At 56.1% G+C, this 22,325-nt stretch overlaps 1 protein-coding gene across 9 annotated transcripts in view; it reads left to right on the top strand.

The window, feature by feature from the left end:
* The window catches only part of COL27A1 (collagen type XXVII alpha 1 chain), a 134,877-nt gene that overhangs the window by 17,753 nt on the left and 94,799 nt on the right, over positions 1-22,325 (top strand). For 8 of the 9 annotated variants that reach the window (XR_005988810.1, XR_005988811.1, XR_005988812.1 and 5 more), the window contains 4 exons: positions 3,140-3,193; positions 7,347-7,400; positions 17,388-17,441; positions 18,899-18,952. Coding sequence is in view for 6 of the 9 variants with exons in the window: in XM_041760910.1 (XP_041616844.1) it covers positions 3,140-3,193; positions 7,347-7,400; positions 17,388-17,441; positions 18,899-18,952 (216 nt within the window). In the remaining 3 variants the exon portion in view is untranslated. The remainder of the gene's footprint in view (positions 1-3,139; positions 3,194-7,346; positions 7,401-17,387; positions 17,442-18,898; positions 18,953-22,325) is intronic. The other variant, XM_041760911.1, reaches the window with a different exon arrangement.

The following is a 22,325-nucleotide window of genomic DNA, read 5'->3' as shown; positions in this document are numbered from 1 at the left end:
GCTGGACACAAGGGTGGACTTGTTCCGTGGGCTGGGGTTCCCCGAGGTCTGGCTGTCGCCGGCCAGGACCCCCGGGGGAAACCCAGAGCCCCGGCCTGCTGGTTTCCATGGCTCTGTTTGTGTGAGCCCCGAGCCCTGGCCTCATGCACCTCTCCCCTCCCTGAACCCCCCCAGCAGGCCTGTGGCCCCCGTTCCCCTCCCCTCCCCTCCCCCTGCTCTGGGCCCTCTCAGAGGCCCCGTTGTTTGCAGCGTGGAGTGGAAAATCCCACCCCGGCCCTCGTGAATCATCCCAGAGTCACCCGCTCAGGCTTCAGGCCCTGGAAAGAAATGGCAACGTTTTTCCACTGCGTGGAGAACAGGCAGGGTCTCGGCTCAGGCGAGAGGGGGCAGGGGGTGCCCACCCTCGCCTGCCCGCGAACAAAGTAGGTACTGAGCAGGGAAGAGCTGGGCCCAGGGCTGCAGCCGGGCAGCTGGGGAGCCCCGGCCCCCCGGGTGGGCAGAGGAGAGCCTGGCCGGGCCTGCCGCTGGGGGCCGGGCTGCGAACTGACATCACCAGGCCAGGCCGCGGGTCCCAACTGGCACTTGGAGTCTGCTCTGCAGATGTTGTGGGTGAGGTCAGACTCCCAGCCTGGATGCCCCTGTTTCTGGGGCAGAAGGACTGCCAAGAGGGAGTGTCCAGGCCTCCACGGCAGCTGCCCGACCAGGGTCCCCCAGGGAGCCCTGCCTCACGGAGCCTGTCCCTCCCTGGAGCTGAGCATGAGGCAGGCCTTGGCCTTCTCTGTGAGATGGGCATGCACGGTCTCCTTTCCTCTCCTGCCAAGGGACTGGAGAAGAAGTCACCACCACCCTGCAAGTCAGGAAGGGCCCGGTGTTGGGAAGGTTCCAGGATGCTCATTCCTCAGATGCCTCCCCGGGGGCGTGGGGGTGGGGTGGAGAGCTTTAGCCAGGGTTGCACACCTTGTCAGGACCTACGTAGCCCCGGGGAGGAGGACACCTCAGAAGTCCTGGGTTGAGTCCTGGTTCTCCCTGCTAGCTGTGTGGCCTGGGGCAAGTCACTTTGCGGCTCCGAGGCGCTTTTAGGTTTCTCACTGATGAAAAGGGCTCACGATGGTAATGGTACCCACAGTAATGCTTAGCCCCAAGCCCCTGCATTTCCCTTTAGCTCTGGGTCACCTGGAAGAACAGGTCCAGGGAGGGCCTTCCGGAAAGGGAAACCTTTGCTCCAACTGAAAAACAGATGCCGAGGAGGGTGGTTTAAAATTTTGCGCTGGGGAGATTCCAGGAGCTTGCTTCACAGAAACAACAGCTAACTTTTGGGGCATTAACTGTGTGCCAGGCCCGGGATTAGCACTTTTTACAGATTATCTGTCAGCGAGGGGCCGTCATGTCCTCGTTTTACCCTTGAGAGAGGGAAGGCCGCCCAGTGTGAACCCGGGTCCCCCGCACTCCACGGCGCCTGGGGAGGAGTTGGGGGGGGTAGCCTGGCCCCGAATCCCCAACCTGCGGGACCAGAGGGCCGAGTACAAACATCCCCCCGGCCCCCGCCTGCCACCCCGGGCTCTGGATGGAGGGAAGACAGCTGCCAGTTTGGCCCGAGGTCCCTGGAGGCTCGGAGGTGTCTGGGACTTGCCTGAGGGCACGCAGCCCCCCCTGCCTGCAGCCCGGGCTCTCTCCAGTGCCCCGGGGCCTCGGCGCCTATATCTGCCTGTCTGGATCTCTCTTCTGATTTTTATTCATGGACGAGCAAGCACGTGGTGTTCACAGGCCAGAACTGTGAACCAGGGCTGCCCAGCGTGAGATCTGGATTAATTACCAGCCAAACCGTACTGGGTTTTCAACACTGATTTTTAACTCCGGGCAGGAAACCTGGAATCTCGTTGATGGTTATTTGAAACAAATGAATTCCCCAGGCCTCACACATCCTCGAAAGCCAGGCTTCCTTCGAAGGCTCCCGTGTCCAGTGCTTCACGTCGCGCGCTTTGTTAAGCCTCGTGTAGCCCCGCGGGGTGGCCGGGGCCGCGGTGGGGGGGGCCCACGGTGGAGGGGCGCGGTGGGCGCTCTGGCCCAAGGGCCTGCACAGAGTGCCCGGCTGTCAGGTGGCAAAACTGGGATTTTGAACGGAGGTCAGCCCCCTCCGTTTAGGAAGTCCGGCTTGGCTGCCTCGCTTGCGTGCGTGCGGCAGGGTTCGGCCTTTCTCTTGTGGGAAATAGGGAGCCACTGAGTGGTGTAGCGCAGGGGGGAGGATGAACCAGGCTGCGTGGAGGCGGAGGGGAGAGGAGAGAGGGTGCAGGTGGGGAGAGCAGTGAGGGGGCTGCTGCAGGTTCTCAGGGGGCAACGATGAAGGTTGGGCCAGGCTGTGACCACCGGGGGAGCGGGAACATCTGAGTGACGATTATATCCCAGTCGCTGTGTTAAATGGTTACCGCCTCTCATTTCGTCCTTGCGACAGTCCTGTGAAGAGGGTATGACTTCCCCCACTTGGTAGGCACAGGCTGGCTAAGGACCTTGCCCAAGCCCCACCGGCAAGTGGCAGCACAGGGTCTGGCCCCGGGCCTGTCTGTGCAAAGCCTTTGCCCTCGCCCTCCCCGTATGCTGCGCTGCCTCCCCGCGCCCCGAGATGCTTGGTGTGACCTTGGACAGGTCCCTTCTCGGCTCTGGGGCTGCAGAGAGCTTGGCTGAGCTCTGAGATCTCTTTCTGTCTTATCTCATCAAACATTTACCTGAACCCTGTGGGGGGAGAGAGAGAGAGAGATTAGTTCCTTTGAGGAGACCATGGTCTAGTGGGAGACCCAGGCTTCTGGGCAGACAGTCCCCCCAGGTAATATAGGAGCCTTGAAAATAGGATGAGGGGACTTGACTCAACCTGGGGGAGGGAGCGGGGAAGGCTGCCCTTAGGAGGTGGCACCCTGGGTAAGTTAGCTGAGTAATAAAAGATGAAAACTTCAAAGACCAAGAAGCAGGGGCTGCACAGGCCTGAGAGCCCCAAAGAGCATGATTTCCTTGGGCAGGGACCTCAGAGGACCCCTCTTCTCAGCCATGGAGGGTCCACGCCCAGCTGGACAGGCTTATTGAATGACTGCTTGGACCCATTCTCTGCTGCCACTTGGCACTGACTCTGTCTTCTTGCTTTTTCCTTCAGGGTCCCCCTGGGCTGCCTGGGCTCCCTGGACCCCCCGGAGCACGGGGGCCGCGGGTAAGTGACCACACACTGTCCTTTGGAGCCCTGGCTGGCTCTTTGTCCTGTATCCCACTGCCCCTGAAGTTCCAGCCTCGCTGCGTGTCCTCACGCTGTCCCCTGTCCCTCATGGGCGCCCACTTTCCGCTTTGTGCATGGAGTGTTCTTAGGGCTCTGTGGGGGCTCTGCGTGTACGGGCACGGCATGGGAGGAGAGCAACCACCCCTTACAGGGTCTCAGGTGTCCGTTGCGGGTACCAGGCCAGCAGCCTGGAGTGGAGAAGGGGTTTCTGCAGACCACGTCCCCTGAGCTGATGCTCCTCAGCGTTTGTACAGGAAAAAAAAAAAAAAAAGCTGGCTTGGCAGGACACAACCCTTGTATCCATCTTCCCATCTCTGCAGATCTCTACAGGGCCACCCTGGGGTGGGGATGCCGACACGGGCAAGGGAGGGGGTGAGCTCCCCACGCTGAGAGGGTTGATCAGAGGCGGGAGGATGGCTTCGCAGGCCCGCCACGGCTGAGTTGGGCTGGCCTGACCTTGGTGTGAAAAGTAACTCCTCTGTGTGATTCCTCGCATGGCACCTTGTGCTGCCTTGTTTGAGCCCCTCTTTCCCAGGACCCCTGTGGGCCAGGATAATCACTCTCGTTTTAGGGAGGTGGAAACCGAGCATGTAGGAAATGGAAGAGCCAGGATGGGAACCGAGGCTCTTAACCGTATGCCGGCATCCTTGGGGGTCCTCTTGGAGAAAAATCTGTCCTTTTCCTAAGAGGGCTCAGACCCATGACGCCTGGCACCTGTGCCCAGGCTGAATCAGCCTTTCCCACGCTGGGTGCCTGGCAAGGCTCTGGCAGAGACAGCTGCCTGGGGCATATTTTTAGCTCGGAGCCCAGCGGATGGTTCTGGTTATGCAATTACTCCAGGCCTGGCCCTGTGCTCTCTGGGCCCAGGGCTCTGGAATCTGCTCTCTGAAGCGGCATTTCCTCCTGGCTCCAGAGTCTCCATGGAGCACATACCCGGAGCTGGGGACCACAGAGGTACCAGGGATCCTGCTGGCCACAGGACCTTGCAGCCTGGGACCAGGATGAGGCCCTTTGACTCAGCAGGCAGCTTGCCCATCCAGACTCCTCCCTCCTCCTCTGCACCTTTGCTCAGGCTGTCCTCTTGACCTGACCTGGCCTGCCCTTCTTTGCAAGCTCCTCCTCCACCCCCTGCTGAGATCAAATGCCACCTCGTTTTCTAATGACCACCTCCCTCACCACCCACCCCTCCCCACCGAGTTCCTGCAGCCCTTTATCTGCTTCTCTGAATGGTTGGTGTGGATCACCTTCCAAAAGCTCACGCGGACTGCTGCACTCTGTGGGCCAAGCTGCCTATGCATGATCTCATCCCACCTGCCCAGCCGTCCCCAGAAATAGGTTAAAACGTTGTCCCCATTTTACAGGCGAGGAAACTGAGGCTCCGAAAGGTTTGGTTATTTTGGACAAAGTCAACCAGAGAGTGAATGCCGGAGCTAGGGTTGAACCCCAGAACCTATGTTCTTAACCATCGATTATGCTGGTTTTTCTCTCTGCCTGAATGAGCCCAGAGCCAAGCCCTGTTTCTTTCTTGTTCTCACCTGATACCTAGCAGGTACCAGGCAAATGGCTGCTGAAGAGTTCTGTTCTGGGAGTCAACAACATCCCACCCCGCCCCAGAAGCTGTGTGATCTTAGGCAAATCCCTTCCCTCCCTGGGCCTCAGTTTCCCATCTGTAAAGCATGGGGTCCGCCCAGGATTTCCCAAGGCATTTCCTTGGAAATATAGTTCCAAGGTTCCTCCCAGCTCTGCAATTCCATGAGTGAGGGAATGACTCTCCTGACATCCTTCTCAGGCTTTCTGTGTGCTCCTCTCCCCCCACCCCCACCGCCACCCCCGCCATCATCCTGTTTCTAGGCTGGAAATTCCATAGATCATAAAATTCCAGAGATAGTAGAATGCGAAGAGTAGACCATCCCAGCTCCTCTCTGCACGAATGATGGCTCTGGGGCTTGGGGAGTGACGGGGCCTTACCTGAGGTCACCCAAAGCTCAGTGGCATGCCCCTTCCCACCTCCACATACTTCCCCAGCCCGTGCAAGGATGATGGGGAATCCCTGGGCCCTCCCCTTACCCGGCTTTCTGGGCTGCAGCATTCATAGAATTGGTCTGCTTGGCTCACAGTCAACTATGTGCTCCGTCTCTTTGCAAGGCAATGGCTGGGGAGAGGTGGGGAGGGGGCGGGGAAGCAGGAAGCCCCCACTTTCACACGCTGCAGCTTGGGGAGCCGAGCGCTCCAGCCTGCCATCTTTGGGGACCCAACTGGGGAGAAGCAGCCACCCTTGGCCGCCCCACAGCCCATGCCTGTTTCTGGAGTGCTGGTCAGGGGCCCCTCCTCAAACACGCCCACCCAATTTAACGACCAATTCAGGGGTGAGCTCTGAGGTGAGACCCCAGGAGCCTGGGCTGGGGTGAGCATCTGAGGTCTTCCAGATTCCTAGGACCACCAGGGTCCCAGTTACTCATAGGACTGTTGAGGAGAGTGAGGCTGGGGAAGGGGGGCTGCTCACAGCTCGTCCCACGTCTTGGCGCTTCCAGGTCACATCCGTGTGCCGGGAGACCGTGTTTGGTGGAACCCTGGAGAGGGCCGGGGAGCGGGTTCCTTTAGAGGGAGGGCCACCAGTGACACCGTTATCAATCCCCCAGGCCCAGTGAGCTTCTGAACCCTGTTCCTTTTCGACGTGTTTGGAGAAGGGGAGGGTCCCTGTTCAGGCATCGAGAAGAGGGAGGCGCCTGGGTTGGAATGTGACAGGCTGCAGCTGGAAAGTTGGCCTCCGAGAGGGAGGAAGGAAGCAAGTTCATACAGAGCTAGCCAGATGAGTCAAGAGGGGCCAGGGACGAGGGCAGTGTGTCTAGAAGCTGGTGTGGTGGGGCACCACTGGGCTCCTCGGGGCGCCTCTCCCCGCCCCCCATGCCCCAGAGTATTCCTGCTGGACAAAGACTCTTAGGAATTACCCGTCTCTTAGGGCTCTGTTTATATTACTGGCTGCAAGACTCTAACCCAGGGCCCTTGCTGGGGAAAGTGGACATAACAGGCTCCAGCTGTTCTACAGCAGGAAGATAGGACCTGGGAAAATCGAGTGCCATGAATAAGCCCCGGACCTGAAGCCAACAGGCCTGGGTCCCAGCCTTCGCTTGGCCACCTCTCTGCTGTGTGACTTGGCCAAGACTCTTGGACTCTCTGAGCCAGGTCCTCCTAGCTGCTCCAAGGCCCCTGGAGGGCTCGTAAGCTCAGAGCTTGTAGGAACCTAAGGGAGAGCTCTCTGGCTGGGCTGGGGCCCTTGTTCAGAAGACGCCAAGTACACCCTTCACTGGGCTCTCTGCTCCAAAGGCTCACAGCACAGTCCAGTTGGAGTCGAAAGGGAGCAGTTCCTTTAGGCAGAAGTCTTAGGAGATGCCCTGGGAGGAGGTGGCACTTGAGCCAGGCCTCGAAGGACGGGAGGGGTGTCAGCTGGAGGGGATGGTTGGGAAAGGCACGCCAGATGTTGGGAACAGCACAGGTGAAAGTGGTGAGGCGCGGGGGACGGAAGCTTTGAGCAGAAACAGAATTTGTCAAGGAAGGTTGCATCTGACATAACTCCATGTGGCCCACGGGGTTACAGATCTGACCTTCAATTTAAAAAATCAAGAAGTCCTATGGCTTTGTAGTATCTTTATAGTATCCTCAGGGAACCAGCCTGGGAAGGGTTGCTGGGCCAGGGGGAGAGAGCCGGGAGGCTGTAAAGTAAAATTCAGAGGTTGAGAGCTTGTGTTTCAAAGTCGCACATCTGAGGTTGACCTCCAGCTCTGCCCCTTAGCAGCTGGGTGGCCTGAGAAAGCTCTCGCCCTCTCTGAGTGCGGGCTTTTCATCTTCAAAATCGGAAGAATGGCAGTCCCCACCTCGTGGGTTAGTTGGATAAAACGAGGTCATGCACGGAAAGTGTTCAGAGCAGGGCCAGGCATCAAGGGGTCCCCCCTGGAGGTGGGCCGCCGTGGCCGTCCTGCTGAGACTCGGCTAGGCGAGCAGACCAGCAGATGGAAAGAACCTGCTGGGCATCGCTGTGGGAAGGGGAATGACCCCCATTTTCCCTTACCTCTTCATTTCTTTTCCCTTTCAGGGTCCTCCTGGGCCTTATGGAAACCCAGGCCTCCCTGGCCCTCCCGGAGCCAAGGTGAGTGTTTGCTGTGGGGTCTGGAGGTAGGGCCATGGAGTAGGGGCTGGGCTGGGGCTGTTTGGGGTGCTTCCTAGGGGCTCCTGGTGGGAGGCCCTCGGTGCCATTGGCACTCCCTGAGCGCCTCCCAAGAGCCAGGCTTGTGACACTGTGAGGACTCGGGAGTGGAGCTTCTGGTTGCAGAAGCTGGTTGTAGGGAATTAGAGAGAGAAGGGCAGTTGGAACCCAGAACCCTCAAAGGAGAGGAGGAACAAGGGTCATTTGCTGCTAAGTAGGGAAGGCCTTGAATGTCAGACTAGGGATAGAGATTTTCCTGGGATAGAGATTTTCCTGGGTCTTAAGACTTAACCCTGGGAGGCATGTCATCTTTTGAGCTGGGGAGGGACGTGGTCGTGTTTGGAAACAGTCGCTGGATGTCGTGTGCACGTGGACTGGAGGCGGGGACCAGAGCAGAGGCAGGGAGGCCCCGGGGTGGTACTGGGGAGGGATGAGGCCAGCCCAGCCAGCTGAGGGGTGTGGGAGGAGGGGCAGGAGGGAAGTGGATGCATTCACGGTGCAGAGGGGAGGTAGGGAGATAAGAGACCAGTGACACCCTGGTGTTAGCCTCGGTGACCGAACTGAGGAGCCCCAGAGGAGGAAGGCGAGGATGCTCACTTGTGAACTGAGAATCCGGGAGCCCCACCAGGTGGAGACAATTCATGGGCAGACAGAGTGCTGAGGAGCCCGAGATGAGGCCTGGGGTGGGGGGGTGAGGGGGGGAGACAACAGCGCAGAGATGCCACCTGCCCCAGGGAGCCTTCCTGGGGTGCTCCAGGTAACTTTAAGATGAGACCACAGAGGCCAGAGTGAGCGGTGCTCTGATGCCTGCTGGGAACTCCGTTCCCGGGGCGCCCCTGTGTGCCCGGAGCTCCGGCGGCGAACAGGGCTCTCCGGGCCGTGCTCCGAGTGAGCAGCCGAAGGGCCGGCAGCGCTGAGGCCATGGGGAGAGGTCTCCAGGGGTGGCTGGGGGAGCAGGAGCAGGGAAAGGGGCTGTAGGGTCAGGGAAGCCAGGAGCGCCGGGACTGGGCCGAAGGAGCGGGAAGCAGGCCCCGGAGGGCAGAGGGGCTCCTGGTTAGGACGCTGCCCGGCGCAGCCTGTCCTCTGCGGGTAACCAGGGTGGCCAGGTCCAAGGTCATTCTTTGCTAAGCCCGTGGTGCAGATTGAGCGGCTTAAGGAAAGCCATTAACTGACTGGTCGCACAGCCCCAAAGGCCAGCCGTGGCGCCCACCAGCTCGTCTGGGAGTGCGGAACACACGGCCGGGGCTGGGCCCGGGGCCTTCCTTGCAAAGCCAGCCCAGAGGCCTCGGGTGCCCAGTGGCCAAGCCGCTGCCCGGAAGTGCTGTGGTTTTAGCAAGGCGACTAGTGCAGCGTTTGAAGGCATGGCCGTCCCCCTGGAAGCCACCCTATATTGGGCCTTCCTGGGGGCCTGTGCACTCTGCATGCGCTTTATGTGGCTTGTCTTCATTCGATCCCCACAAAGCCCTAAAGGGATGGGTGGAGATGCTGTGCCCGTATACGGATGGGGCACTAAGGGTCGGGCGCGTTAGGACACTGTCCAGGAGACGGCCCCAGGATCCGCCCCCGTGGGCCCGGCGGAGAGGCAGCCCCCCGGAGACTTCCGCTCTGCATAGGCCTCAGGCCTCCCGGGCCATGGGCTACATCACCATGCCGAGGACCCACAGCTGTTGGGAATTGTCGGGTCTGTCCAGGAACACGCCTTTCTTGGTCGGCTCTGGGACTGGCCGGTCCTTCCCGCTCCCTCCCATCCTTTTCCACTCCTCCCAGCTTCCAGATTGATCCCTTGCTTCTGTGGCAGCAGATGGTCCATTGGCTTCTGCCCCGGTCCATGCCGGCCCCACGTTGCAGAGCCCCGGCCCCAGGCCCACGGCAGCCCCGGTCTGGCCCGCAGCCTCCTCCCATCCTGCCAACAGATGTGCTGAGGCAGGAGGGGGGCCCCTTAGCTGCTTCTCCTTCCATCTTGAGAAGCAGCTCTCTCTGGGTGTGGGGAGCGAGGCTTGTACCTAGCAGGTGACTCCTCTTCCTGCCACATGTAGCAGGGACGTGTAGACTCGTGCTCTCCTGGGCAGGACTCCAGCCTGCTTCTGGGTATCACAGATAAGGTGTGGCCTCCAAAAAATACACTGGAACAGGAGCCTGCTTCTTCCATTCGTGTTTGCATAAAACTCCAAGGGGGAAAAGTCATGCCTGATACCTGGCCTGCAGCCCAGGGGTGAGTAGTGGCCCTAGGACAGGCCGGCTGGGTCCTGGGCTGCCCTTGATCTGTGGCATCGCCGGGACAAGGTTAAAACAGAGACTCTCCCTGGATGGAATTCCTGCCTCAGCTGAGGTTGGAAGGGAATGTTGTGTATCTGCACCAGAGGGTGTGATTGTGGGGAGAGGGTCCTCACTGTGCCCCAGATCCCCCTTGGACCAAGGAGGTGACCTGATGGGATTGTAGGGCTGGCCTCCCCCAGGCCCTGTGCTGGCTCCTTCTCTTCCACATGATGCTGCCTTCTAGAGCAACCCCTGAGGCGGAGGGGGGGGGGGCATCCATCCAGCCATGTCCTTCTGTCAGCAAATGTTTATGGGCACCGACTATGTGTTGTAGGAGAAATCAGCCGAACGGGAGGGTCTGCCCAGGTGGCAGGAGCCCCCACTTGGTCTGGGTGGGTCACCGTGTACTCCTTGCTTCAGTGAGTTCATGGGACCCTTGGGAGCTTATGGTCTTGTGGGATAAGGACTGAGGGATGGGAGATACCAGTGGATTGAGGAGGCTCAAGGGGGTGAGGAAGAGCAAAGGAAGGACTCCACGCCTCTTGAGGTCGCAAAGACACCAAGGTCACTTACCTGGTACTGGCGGTGACCAGCAATGGCAGGACTGTATTTCGGATTCTTGAGTTTGCCTGCTGGAAGACACGTGTCAGGGCTGCTACAGGCCAGAGCCAAGCTTTATTTAGCCCGACCTGCCCTCCCCCACCCACCCCAGACCCCAAGGCTTAGCCCACTTGCCAGAGACCCGTACTCCCACGTTCAAATCCATCAAGAAGAGGGAGGGTCAGCTCCCACATGGAGTCGAGATCAAGGACTTGGAGAATGAGGCAGAGAAGCCAGGCCCCTGGGAGGACGGCATTGGCTGACCTTGGAGGCTCAGTGTTGACTCATGGGATTGATTCATGTCGCCAACCGGCCTGCACTTGTTGCTGCGGGGAAGGGCAGTGGTTAAGAGCACAGACTCCGGAGCCAGGTGATCGAGGTTCAGACCCCAGCTCCGTCACCTCCTGGTTCTTTGGCGCTGGGTATACATTATTTCAACTTTCTGTGCCTCAGTTTCCTTATCTAGAAAATGGACGATGAGAGTAACTGCCCCCTTGGGTTGTCATGAGGAGTAACCGAGTCACTTAGAGCAGTGCTGGCCTGTGGCAGTGCTACAGCAGGGTCAGCTTCAGCACCAGCTGGGTGGGCCTGTATTAGGGCTCCAGCAAGGACAGTCCCTGCCCTCGTGGAAACAAGCTAATCACACCGATAAATGCAGAACTATGCCATGACCAGGGCTCTATGAGAGAGGCATGGGACGCTCGGATGCCTAACACAGGGTGGATTGGTCCCATCTAGGAGGTGAGGTGCACTTTCCCAGAAGGCACATGGGTTGGACTAAGGTCTAAAGTACAGCAGATGACAAGGCACAGGGGCGCAGGGGCAGGAGGGTGGGGAGGGGAGCAGGCCCTGGTAGGCGGTGGAAAGACATTTGGACTTTATCCCAGCAGCAACAAGAAAACACGACAAGGTTTTTAGCAGAGGTGACATGATCAGATGAGATCTGCAGAGGCCACTCGGGCAGTTTGAGAAGCAGGGCCTGGCGGGCAGCCAGCGGGGAAGTCTAGGGCTGCGCTGCTGGGGATGCTGACGCTGGACTGGGGTGCAGACAGGTGGGATGCAGGCCCGTGGGCAGGTGAGGGGCTCTGGGCCAGAGGCCAGTGGGGCTCCAGCTGTGCAGGAAAACCACTGCTGCCCATGCCAGAGGATAAGGCGCTTGGCCCCACTCTTCTTGGCAGGCGGCCGCTCCGTCCCCGGTGTGGCCTGCTCAGTTTGCAGTGAATTACCCGGGATTACTATGGGCCCTCAGGCACTGGGGTTGGGGGGGTGGGAGGGGTGAGGGCGATAGGTGGACAGGAAGGAGCAGACTTGGTGATCTAGGTGGCTGCTAGCAGAGCTGGTGGGGGCTGAGATCGAAAAAGCCCACAGGGTTCTCAGGCCCCAGCCTCCCCTTCCCCTTCCTCTGATGACAGAGGTAAGGCAGGCTCATTAAGGAAAACATGGAATAGTCCAGAAAGTATCAAGAAGAGAATAAAGCGGCCTGCAGTGGCCCTGCCCAGTGATGAGCACTGAGTACATTTTGAAGACTGGGCCAGGGACTGGCCCAGAGCTTTGCATACTTTGTAGGGCAGATGGCATCACCCCCATTTTACAGATGAGAAAATGAAGGTCTAGGTGGCTGAGTAACTTGCCCAGGGTCACATTTCTGACAAGTGTCAGAGACAGGATTTGAATCCTCTACTGCCCAACTCCAAAGCCTGTATGTACTTTTGGCGATAAGGCAAGTTTGTTCACTATCTCTGTGGCCTTCCTCTGTGGATTACGTAACATACATGCATATTTTAACCAAAATAAAGAAATTAGAATGATTTCTTAACATATACGTAACATAGTATACGTGTGATAACATACACATATATAACGTACATTAATCAAACTGCCTGCACACGCGCAGAAAGCTACAGGTGTATATACACCTACAGGCACACATACACATATATGAATAATTTAAAATTTTCTGCAAACAAGTGCTTTAGGTATTTACTTGTTTTATTAGCAGTTGCCTTCTGGAAAGATTGAGGCAGTTCATGCTGCAGCTAGCATCAGCAGAGGCTGTTTTAAAAAGATAATTTATCCTTGTTTTCACTTCAGTTCATTGACCAGCTAGAGGAAGAATGCTTTCCTTACATCTGTTTGCCATTTGTATCTTATCATTTATGAGTTTGTTTATTTTGGGGGTTGGAATGCTGTCTTTTGTTATGGATTTGTACAGTTATTTATATTTACATATTAAGATTGTGCCCCCCTCGTCCACCTTATGAGTATGTTCCAGTTTATTTGCTTATTAAGAGTATTCATGACGATGTTCACAAATAAAAGTTTTATCTTTTTTTTTTTTTTTGGACTAACAAATAACAGCTAACACTTATTAGGAACTTATGTCAGATAGTTTGGAGAGGGTTCCACCCACATGTAAAATACATTATTCTTCATTTTTATGCTTAGGCATTTCTTTCCCACCACATGATCAGATAGGTATTCATTTGTATCCTTAGTTATTTCTTAATTTTATTTGTATTCTTAAAGATTTTAAACCATCTGGTATGAATCTTCATGGGGAGTGGGTATGAGATGGGCTGTAACTTTACTTTTTCTCCCCAATGGTTAACCATTTATTAAATAACCTTGACACTACTGATTATTATATGATAGGCCAGGCTCTAATCCTGACCTTCTGAAGATGTTTCATTGCTCTGTTTGTATATTTTCTGCTAAAATACTGTTTTATGTGACATTGACGATCTTTACCGTGTCTTCTCCCCTTGTTCTTTTAAAATATTTCTGGATCTTTGTTCTATCAGATGAGACTTATGATCATTTTAATAATTTCCTTAAAAATACCCTTGGGATCTTTATTGGAATTGTATTAGATGTATATATTAATTTGTGGAGAATTAACAGTTTTAAAATATTACAGTTTCCTATCTAAAACCATGGCATATCTTCTCATTTGTTTTTTTTTTTTTTTTTTTAGACATCTCTTTAGTAAACTTTTGTAGCTTTTATGGCATAAGGCCTACAGAGCTCTGGTTTGTGGATAGAAATTTTGTACTTTTGTGGCTCTTGTGAGTGAAATGTTTGCCCCATTCTAATTTCTAGCTGGATGTCAGCTATTGAGTAGGACTGTTGACTTTCATCTTTTTATATTTTTTGTGGCTATTTTATAACCATGCCCCGTACTGGATGATTTTGTTGACTTTAACAATATTTCAGTTCTCCTGTATTTTCTAGACAGATACTTGTATTGTTTGCAAAAAAAGGACATATTTTTGTCTCCTTTTCCTGAAAGACTAGTTGTCTCATTTGTTTTTCTTGCCCTATTGCATTGGCCGGAACTTCTAAACACATGACGTAGTGATAGTGGGAGGCCCAGGTTATCTTCAGAGGAAACCAGTCTGAGCCAATCTCAGTCTTAGAGTTGTCTCTTGAGATTCTATCCATTCAATTGCTCATTAGTGAAATATTTGATGATGCCTCCTCTGGGCCACCTCCTGTGCCAAGTACTTGGATTAGGGAGGACTTACACAGGGGATTTCTGGCCCAGAATTTCCCAATCCTTCATGATGTGTTCCTCCATTGTGTCAGTCCCTCTCTGGACCTCAGCCACTCAGAGTCCTCTGTCCTCTGCTTCCCAACCCTACCTGCAAAAAGGAGCTCAACATAGTTCCCACTCCCATTCTGGAGAGCTGGGTTGGCAACCAGGTTCTCATCCTTACCAATGTATAAGCAATTAATTAGACTTTATATATTCCTCCTCTCTCACTGGGGAATCTGCAGGAGTCTGGCTGGGAAGACATATAGTCTTCTCCATCCCATAAATCACACCTTCACCTGACTAGGGGTGCCTCGAGCATCCTTGGAGCTAAATTGTCATCTTCCTTCCTCCTTGTCTTCCTCCAGCCTTAGCTTAGCTGCAGCTCCCTTCAGGGATTTCCCCTCAGTCTAGGTCAAGTTCTCTCTGACTTCCTCCTTACTCCACTTATCATTGGATGGTAGTTTTTGATTTGTGAAGAGCTTGGGCTCTGAAACCAAACTACCTGAGTCTAAGTCCCACTTACAAATTGTATGACCTTGGAGAAGGGACTTAGCCTTTCTGTGCCTTAGTTTCCTCATCCATGAAATGGGATGGTGATTGTTGATACCTCACAAGTTTATGTGTCCAGGGCTCAGAAGAGCACCCAGTAAATGCTAGCACCGATGGTCTCTGGTTTCTCCTTTGAGAGTCCCCCATAGTCATGAACTGTGTCATGTTCCCCACTGTGGTATTCTCTGTATTTACTCCAAAGCTTGGCTCAGAGTGATTGTTCAATGTGAATCTATGCTTGTGGCTATTGTACTTGGGCGGGGGTTACATCCCAAGCACTGTGCTGGCTGCTGAGCATGCAGAAAGATATCTGTAAGTAATCGAAATGGCTCAGGTAAGGGACCCGGACAAGGGAACAAGCCTGTCATCTCTTGGGGTCTCAGTTTCCCCTTTTATAAAGAGACAGAAAAGGTTAGTTGAAGGCCCACCCTGAATGTGTTTCAAGCCCAGCTGCTCTACCAGCTGCAGACCGAGGTGGGCGAGGGTGGGGTGGGGAGAAGCTACTGCCCTTTTTTGGCCATTGGAATCCTCGGTAGCCCTGAGCCTGGCTTTGCACTTGGACTATGGACATAAAAGGCATGGGAGCGGGGTTTGTGAGATGCTGAGGGCGAAAGTGTGTTTGAAGGGCGGCCAGGGCAGGGTGGTAGATCCCAGAGGGCGCGTTCTGCAATAGTGACCTGGAGGGGCCCAGGTGGACGCACAGTGGGCAAGGAGGGGTGGCTCTCCTGCCTGGGGCAGCTGTCATCTGGTCAGAGGGAGTGCCAGAGAGGCATCCAGGCTGCTTATTCATAAACAAGTAAGCGGGTGCTTTGAAGTCGGACAGAGCTGGCACTAGCCAGACCTGGGAAGACCTTACACCTCTGACCTGCGTGTCACACCAGGCAGTGACCTAGCCCCTCTGAGCCTGTGTCTTAGTCCTGAGTTGCAACCAGCGGGTGTTAAGAGGACAAATGGACACAGTGTTGGGCACGGTGTAGGTGGCTCTGAAAGGTCTGCTCTCTTTAAGGCTCTGTCCAGTTCGAATGCAGTGACTTCTTATGGAGAGTGGCTGAGCCAGGATTTGGAAGGGCTGGGTTCTGACGAAGAAAGGAACCAAATGGGAACTAATTAAAGTTGGCCAAGCCACCCCTTCCATGTGTCACATCCATTATCTCCCTGGCTCCCTGCCAAGAAATGTAGGACGCTGGTGGATGTGTGTGTGTGTATGTGTGTGTGCATGAACCCGTGTGCATGTGTGAGAAAATGTGTGCATGTGTGAGTGTGTGCGTGCATTTGTGTGCATGTGTGAGTGTGCATGAACCTATGTGCATGTGTGAGAAAGTGTGTGCCTGTGTGAGTGTGTGTGCACGCGCCTGTGTGCATATGTGAGAATGTGTGTGTTCATGTGTGAGCGTGTGTGCACGTGTGTGTGTGCATGCACCCTTGTGTGCTTGTGTGAGAGTGTGTGCATGCACCTGTGTGCATGTGTGAGAGTGTGTGCATATGTGTGTGTGCATGCACTTGTGTGCATGTGTGAGAATGTGCATGAACCCGTGTGCATGTGTGAGAAAGTGTGTGCATGTGTGAGTGTGTGCATGCACCTGTGTCCATGTGTGAGAAAGTGTGTGCATGTGTGAGTGTGTGTGCACGTGCCTGTGTGCATATGTGAATGTATGTGTTCATGTGTGAGCGTGTGTGCCCGTGTGTGCATGCACCCTTGTGTGCTTGTGTGAGTGTGTGTGCATGCACCCGTGTGCATGTGAGAATGTATGTGTTCATGTGTGAAAGTGTGTGCATGTGTGAGTGTGTGTGCATGCACCTGTGTGCATGTGTGTGTGCATGCACCCATGTGTGCTTGTGTGAGCATGCCCATGTGTGTGCACCTGTGAGGATGTGTATACACATGCCCATGTGTGAATATGTGCATGCATGTGCATGCACCTATGTGCATGTGTGGGTGCGTGTGCACGTGGCCTCACGCCAGACCTGGGAATGGGAAGTCTTAGCTTGGCCAATGCCTTATCTGGGGGCCTTTGACAGTGCCTTTCCCCTCCTGCCTCAGTCTCCCTCAGTGCATGGGCTGGGTAATAGCACCTCCCTTGCCCACTTCATCAGGCTATGGTGAGAATCTCGTGAGACCAGGGTATTGCAAACCATGAAGGGCTGTGCACGGACGTTAAGTAGGTGTCACTGCACTGACCCTCGTTAAATAGAGCATTAAGGTGAGCGTATGAGAAATTCATGCTTTTTAATATTTAAATTTTTTAGATTTAAAGATTTAATTTATTTATTCATGAGAGACAGAGAGAGAGAGCCAGAGACATAGGCTGAGGGACAAGCAGGCTCCCCACAGGGAGCCCGATGTGGGACTCGATCCCGGGACCCCAAGGTCACACCCTGAGCCAGAGGCAGATGCTCAACCGCTGAGCCACCAGGCGCTCCGGGCATTCTTCCTAGACGTGTCTCTCAGAAGCCCCCTGAGAGCCCAGGGGAAGGAGTCTGGGGGCAGTCCCAGCAACACGCACACGCAAGGCCTTGTCCCCAGAGACCTCCTGGTTGGTTGGGAGGACACAGTGCAGCTGCATCTTGAAGGCTGCCTATGGCCTGGAGAATCTCCCTGAGGAAGGTTTTCTAGGCGGGCGTGACTGCCTGGGCGAGGACCTGGCAGCCGGGGAGCTCAGGGCACGGCTGACGACGGGCTGTGGTCTGGCGGGGAGCGAGGGACCCTGTCTGTGGGTTTGGCCGCTGGAAGGAGAGCCGGGTTTGCCGAGGATGGGTGGATCCGAGGCTGGAAGACGTGGGACGGCAAACGAGGAGTTCGGGGTGTCCTCCTGCGGGCAGTGGGGAGCTGTGGAAGGTGTTCAGGGAGAAGGGAACTGGTGAAGGCCCTCGGGAGCTGTGCGAGTGGGGGGCGTGTGGGAGGGCATGGCAGCAGGGGACAGGACTCTGAGCAGAGGTTGTGGGGAGGTAGCCTCTCTAGACGACTCTAGAAAGAATTGTTTTTCTTTCAGGGACAGAAAGGGGACCCAGGGCTCTCACCAGGAAAGGCCCTCGATGGGGCAAAGGTAGGTTTTCCAGGGACCCCAGCATTGAGGGAAGTGGGGGAGTGACAGCAGGGAAGCGGCCAGGCCTTGGCAGAGGCCCCTGGGTGACGGAGGCAGGAGGTCACTGTGTGACAAGTGGCAAGGGAAGAGCGTGGTTTGGGGTTCTCCTTGAGGTCCTCCAGCTTTGTCCGTGCAGAACCCGAAGCCATGCCCTGTACACTCTCTGGGGGCGCAACCAATAAAACAAAAGACTTTGCCCGTGGACACACCCTTGGTGAGCGAGTGACCTTTTGTGTGACGTCCTGCATTTCCGTAGAGCCCTCTAGGCGACCCTTGGCATCCAGAGGTTTTTTGGTAGCATGCACCCAGGAAGCTTCCAACAGATGTTCAAAGTCCCCTCTGAGGTCAATTCGAGCGGACAGTTCTGTGGATTTCTAGGAGGTAGGAAGGGATCGGGCCAGAGGTTCAGGGCTCCCTGACTCTGAAGGGGCTATGGGACCAGAAGTTTCTGGTGGGAAAGAGAACATTAGCCCAGAGGACTTCACTCATCCCTGAAGCATCCCTCCGCCGCCCCTCATACACCGGTTAAGGGGCCTGGAAGGAGCACAGGCAGGTAGGAACGGGGGAACCAGACTCGAGGTGAGACCCCGGCTCTCAGACACAAGCGTCCTGGGAGGAACACCCCGGCTTATTCTGGCCCCAAGCCCAGGAGCCCTCCGGACAGGCACAGCCCTGCTTCTCCACGCAGCCTCCTGTGCTTGGGCACGGAGAAGAGGCAGCTCCCTTCTATTGCCTCAAGACCCAGGTGGCTCATTCCTTCACGTCCTCACGGAGGGGGTTTACCGGGTGTAAACACCCACACGCGTGCCCTTGGGCTCCTCCTGGAAACCCTGGGATGCAGGACGGATGGGGCCCGGCTTGCGGGTGGGAAAGCAGAGGGGCCTCCGAGGCAGGTGGCTCGCTGGAGGTCACACAGCTGGTCGGGGACGGAGCAGGATTTGTATCCGGGTCTGAGCGAGTCTGGGGGCCCGGGCTTCTCTCTTGCTCTCCTGGGTTGTGTGTTCTCGGCTCTCGTGGCAGAGATGCCGCTTGCTGGCCACCGTGCCCGGGCAGGGGGAGGGATGGGCAGGAGGGAAGGAGTGTCAGGAATGCAGAGAGCGAGCGGATTGGAACGGGACAGACAGGTGGTGTGTCCCCTGGGGCACTGGTTTTCCAGACACGGGTTTAGCAGCAGACCCCGTTCCCTAAATGGCATCCTGTGCCAGAGTCCGGTGTAGCAGATACATCTAGTGGGGGTACTGGGCTGGGGGGGCAGTACCCGCCCACTCGGCTGCCCTCCCCCCCACCCGCAGAGGCCTCTGGGCCTCCAGGAGTCCTGTCCGCAGACAGTTGTCCGTGCGAGGGCACACGTGCAGTTTCACGAGCGTCTCTGCTCCTCTTCCCCCCACCCCGCTCACCCTTTTGTCTGTGTTTTGCAGGGCGACGTGGGCTTGCCTGGGCTCTCTGGGAATCCGGGACCTGTCGGACGAAAGGTACGCCTGGGTTTCAGTGCTTTGCCTTGTCCAGTGGGCTTTCTCTCTAGCTTCCTGGCCAGGGCCTGTCAGCCGTCGGGACTCAACAATGCTTGTGCCTCTTCCAGGAAGACCTCCTGGAACCCCAGGCTGCGGTCCAGGAGCCTCCACTCTGCTCAAGGACCGTTAGCCCGTCTTACTTATTTTCAGCCCGACGTCTAGCCTCCCATGGTGGGCGAAACTGGTTTGTGCGCAGGGCCCGTGCATAGTAGGTGTTCAGGAAATGGGGGTGGCGGGGGAGGACAACACAGGCCAGGCGTCAGCTACTTTTTGCAGGGCTGCTGATGGGGATTCCAGGAGGTATATATCGGCTTAGGGGCATGTCTTCAGCTTCCACCCTGGCTCCCTGCTGTGGCCGTAGCCACCCTCTCTCTGGGCCATCTGGTTCTCATCTGGACAGACGTGGTGTCTCCTGGCTCCATCTTGTCCTTGCTCAAAGGGTCCCTGTGGCACAAGGGACTTGGAGCATCACGTCCCCTGCATCCCCTTCTCCACCCTCCAGAGCCAGACAGGAGTCTGTGGGCATCTGTGGGCCGGGGAAACCTGGTATTGTCTGGCTCAGAGAACACAGGGACTCCCTCTCCCCACTCACTTCCCCTCCACGCTCCAGCACTTGCTGATGGATGAGGTGTGAGTGGAAAAGTCTCTTTCCAGTGCCGGCTCATAAAGCAGCCAGTGGTGGTCTCGCTCTGCATGGGGTGGGAGTCGAGCAGAGGTGGCAGGAGATGGGAAAGCAGACTAGACCAGCTCCTGCTGGCGTGGCAGGGCCCCCTGCTCTCAGCAGATGGCCAGGGAGGCCCAGAGCCCCCATCCAAGAGGGACCAGCTCACCTGGGAAGGGAGAAGCATCTTTCCTAAACTAAGGAAGAGGCTCCGTGTGGTTGGAAAACTGGCAAAGCCATGTACACTGAGGCCCTCAGGCCCCGGCTCAGGCAAGCATGCAGGACTTTGAGCTGTGGCAGGCCAGTTGGGCAGAGCTTGGGGGAGCTCGGGGTCCCAGGCAGGGACCCCTGACCGAGGCGGTGGCCGCGGAGGAGGACGGATGGGCTGCAGTCATTGCTGTTTGTAAGCACTCTCTCCTCCCATGTGTGTCTTTGGTGACAACAGCGGCCACTTTGTCCTGATGCTCTTATGTGGCTTTTCTGCAGCGTCTCGTGTGGGGAGCCTTGGGGGTGGCGAGGGGACATCGGTGCGGGGGAGAGGTGGTGTCAGCACGCTGAATTGGGGCGTCACCTCAGCGTGACACCAAGAGGCCTATTCATTCATTTATTCCACAGAAGCGATTGAATGCTTATTATGTGCCAGGCAGGATGCAAGGCGTGGCGCTGAGTAAATAGACAAAAATCCCTGTCCCCCCAGAGCTTGCATTCTTGTGGGTGTGGTGGGGCGACAGATAATAAAAAGAAAAACAGTAAAAATAGAAGCGCAAATAGAAAATGGACAAAAATAGGCAGGGGAAAAGGGAGTTTGGGTTGGGAGGGTTCCCAGGTTAAGAGTGTGGCAAATTAGAGGTGGCACAAAGAGTGACCGTCCTTTGTCACATTGTTTCTTCCCCATAGCCTCGGAGAGTTAAAGCGCTGTTATGCCTGTTTTACAGCTGAGAACACTGAGTCTCAAATCGACCTCACTCATGCATTCGTCTGTTCAGTCATTCTTCCAGTCGTTCAGCGACTGTGCACCCAGGTACTGGCCCGGTGCTGACACCGGTGTCAGATGCATTAGAACCAGGGGGGACTGAGGGCAGGGACTCTGGTCCGGTTGGTGTGAGCAGGACCCAGGTGCAGGATTCTTATATATATATATATATATATATATATATATATATATATATATATATATATATATATATTTAATTCATGAGAGACACAGAGAGAGACAGAGACACAGGCAGAGGGAGAAGCAGGCTCCCTGTGGGGAGCCCAATGCAGGACTCGGTCCCAGGACTGCAGGATCATGTCCTGGGCCAAAGACAGACACTCAATTGCTGAGCCAGGCGTCCCAGGTGCAGGATTCTCCTGTGCAGCTGAGACCGAGAGCCCCTGGTTTCATGGAAATCCCTTCGGGCGTTGCTAAGCTGCAGAGCTGGGGTTTGAACCCGGGTCCCTGCCTTTCAGGTGCTTTGTCTCTGCACAGCTTTTCAAATAAGGGGGGGCCCACGAGTGAGAAAGAGCCTCCCTGGCCGAGAAGGTTCATTTGCCTGCCATCGGCCTGCGATGTTTGCTGAGGGCCTTTGCTGAGCCGGTTCCCGAGGGCTGGGCGGGTGCACAGACTAGGCCGGCGGACCCGGACGGGTCCCAGCTCTGGCCCCTCTCCTGCTGGGTGAGCCCGGGCAGGTGGCCTCCCCTCACGGAGCCTCAACTGCTTCAGGGAGAGGTTGGGCGAAATTGGCTGTTCCAGCCCCGCCACCAGCATGGGGCTGGCCCCAGGGGGCCCCGCTTACGGATCTGTTGAATGAATGAATGATCATGATGACCATGAAGGACAAGCGCAGAGTGTCTTGCCCATCTGGTACCATCTGTCATCTCGCCTAGTCACCAGGAAGCCACCCTCCACTAGCCACGAAGGCGACCAGAACCTCATTTGCACCGTGGGAGGGTGGAGTCCTGTGCTGCCCCTGGTCTGACCGTCCTGCCTTCTTTCCTCAGGGCAGTGCTTCCCACTGGGGGTGACCTCGCCCCCCAGGGAACGGTTAGCAATGTCTGGAGACATCTTTGGCCATCACGGCTGGGAGGGGGAAGCTACCAGCATCTAACAGGTAGAAGCCAGAGATGCTGTTAAATATGGCCACGTGGGGCGGCCCCGGTGGCTCAGCGGTTTAGCATCTGCCTTCGGCCCAGGGCGTGATCCTGGAGTCCCAGGATCGAGTCCCGCATCGGGCTCCCTGCGTGGAGCCTGCTTCTCCCTCTGCCTGTGTCTCCGCCTCTCTGTGTCTCTCATGAATGAATAAATAAAATCTTTAAAAAATAAAATAAAATAAATAAATGAATAAATAAATAAGGCCACGTGCAGGCAGCTGTCTCTCCACAGCAGACTCCAGCCCTCCAGCCCAGGCCGAGCCGCTCTGCAGCAGGGAAGTCCTCCCTCCGGGCCATCCTCGGGCTCGCTTATGCTGTGCGCTCCCCTGGCGTGCTTCCTCTCCACACTCCTCGTGATCGTTCATTCATTCAACAAACATGTAAGCAGTGCCCACGAGTGCCGGCCCCATGCTGGTGGTGGGGCTAGAACATCCGCCCAGGCAGAGGTCGCGGCTCCTTCGCAGCCTCCTTGGGACGCCGCATGTTCAGCTGGCAGGAAAGTCACTGGTGTCCCTGGCGCGTTCGTCAGCGGGACCAGGT

Source organism: Vulpes lagopus, chromosome 7, assembly GCF_018345385.1.
Source record: "Vulpes lagopus strain Blue_001 chromosome 7, ASM1834538v1, whole genome shotgun sequence".
NCBI classification, from domain to species: Eukaryota; Metazoa; Chordata; class Mammalia; order Carnivora; family Canidae; genus Vulpes; species Vulpes lagopus.
The sequence above is the reverse complement of the archived record's forward strand: the minus strand, read 5'-3'. Positions and strand labels throughout refer to the sequence as shown.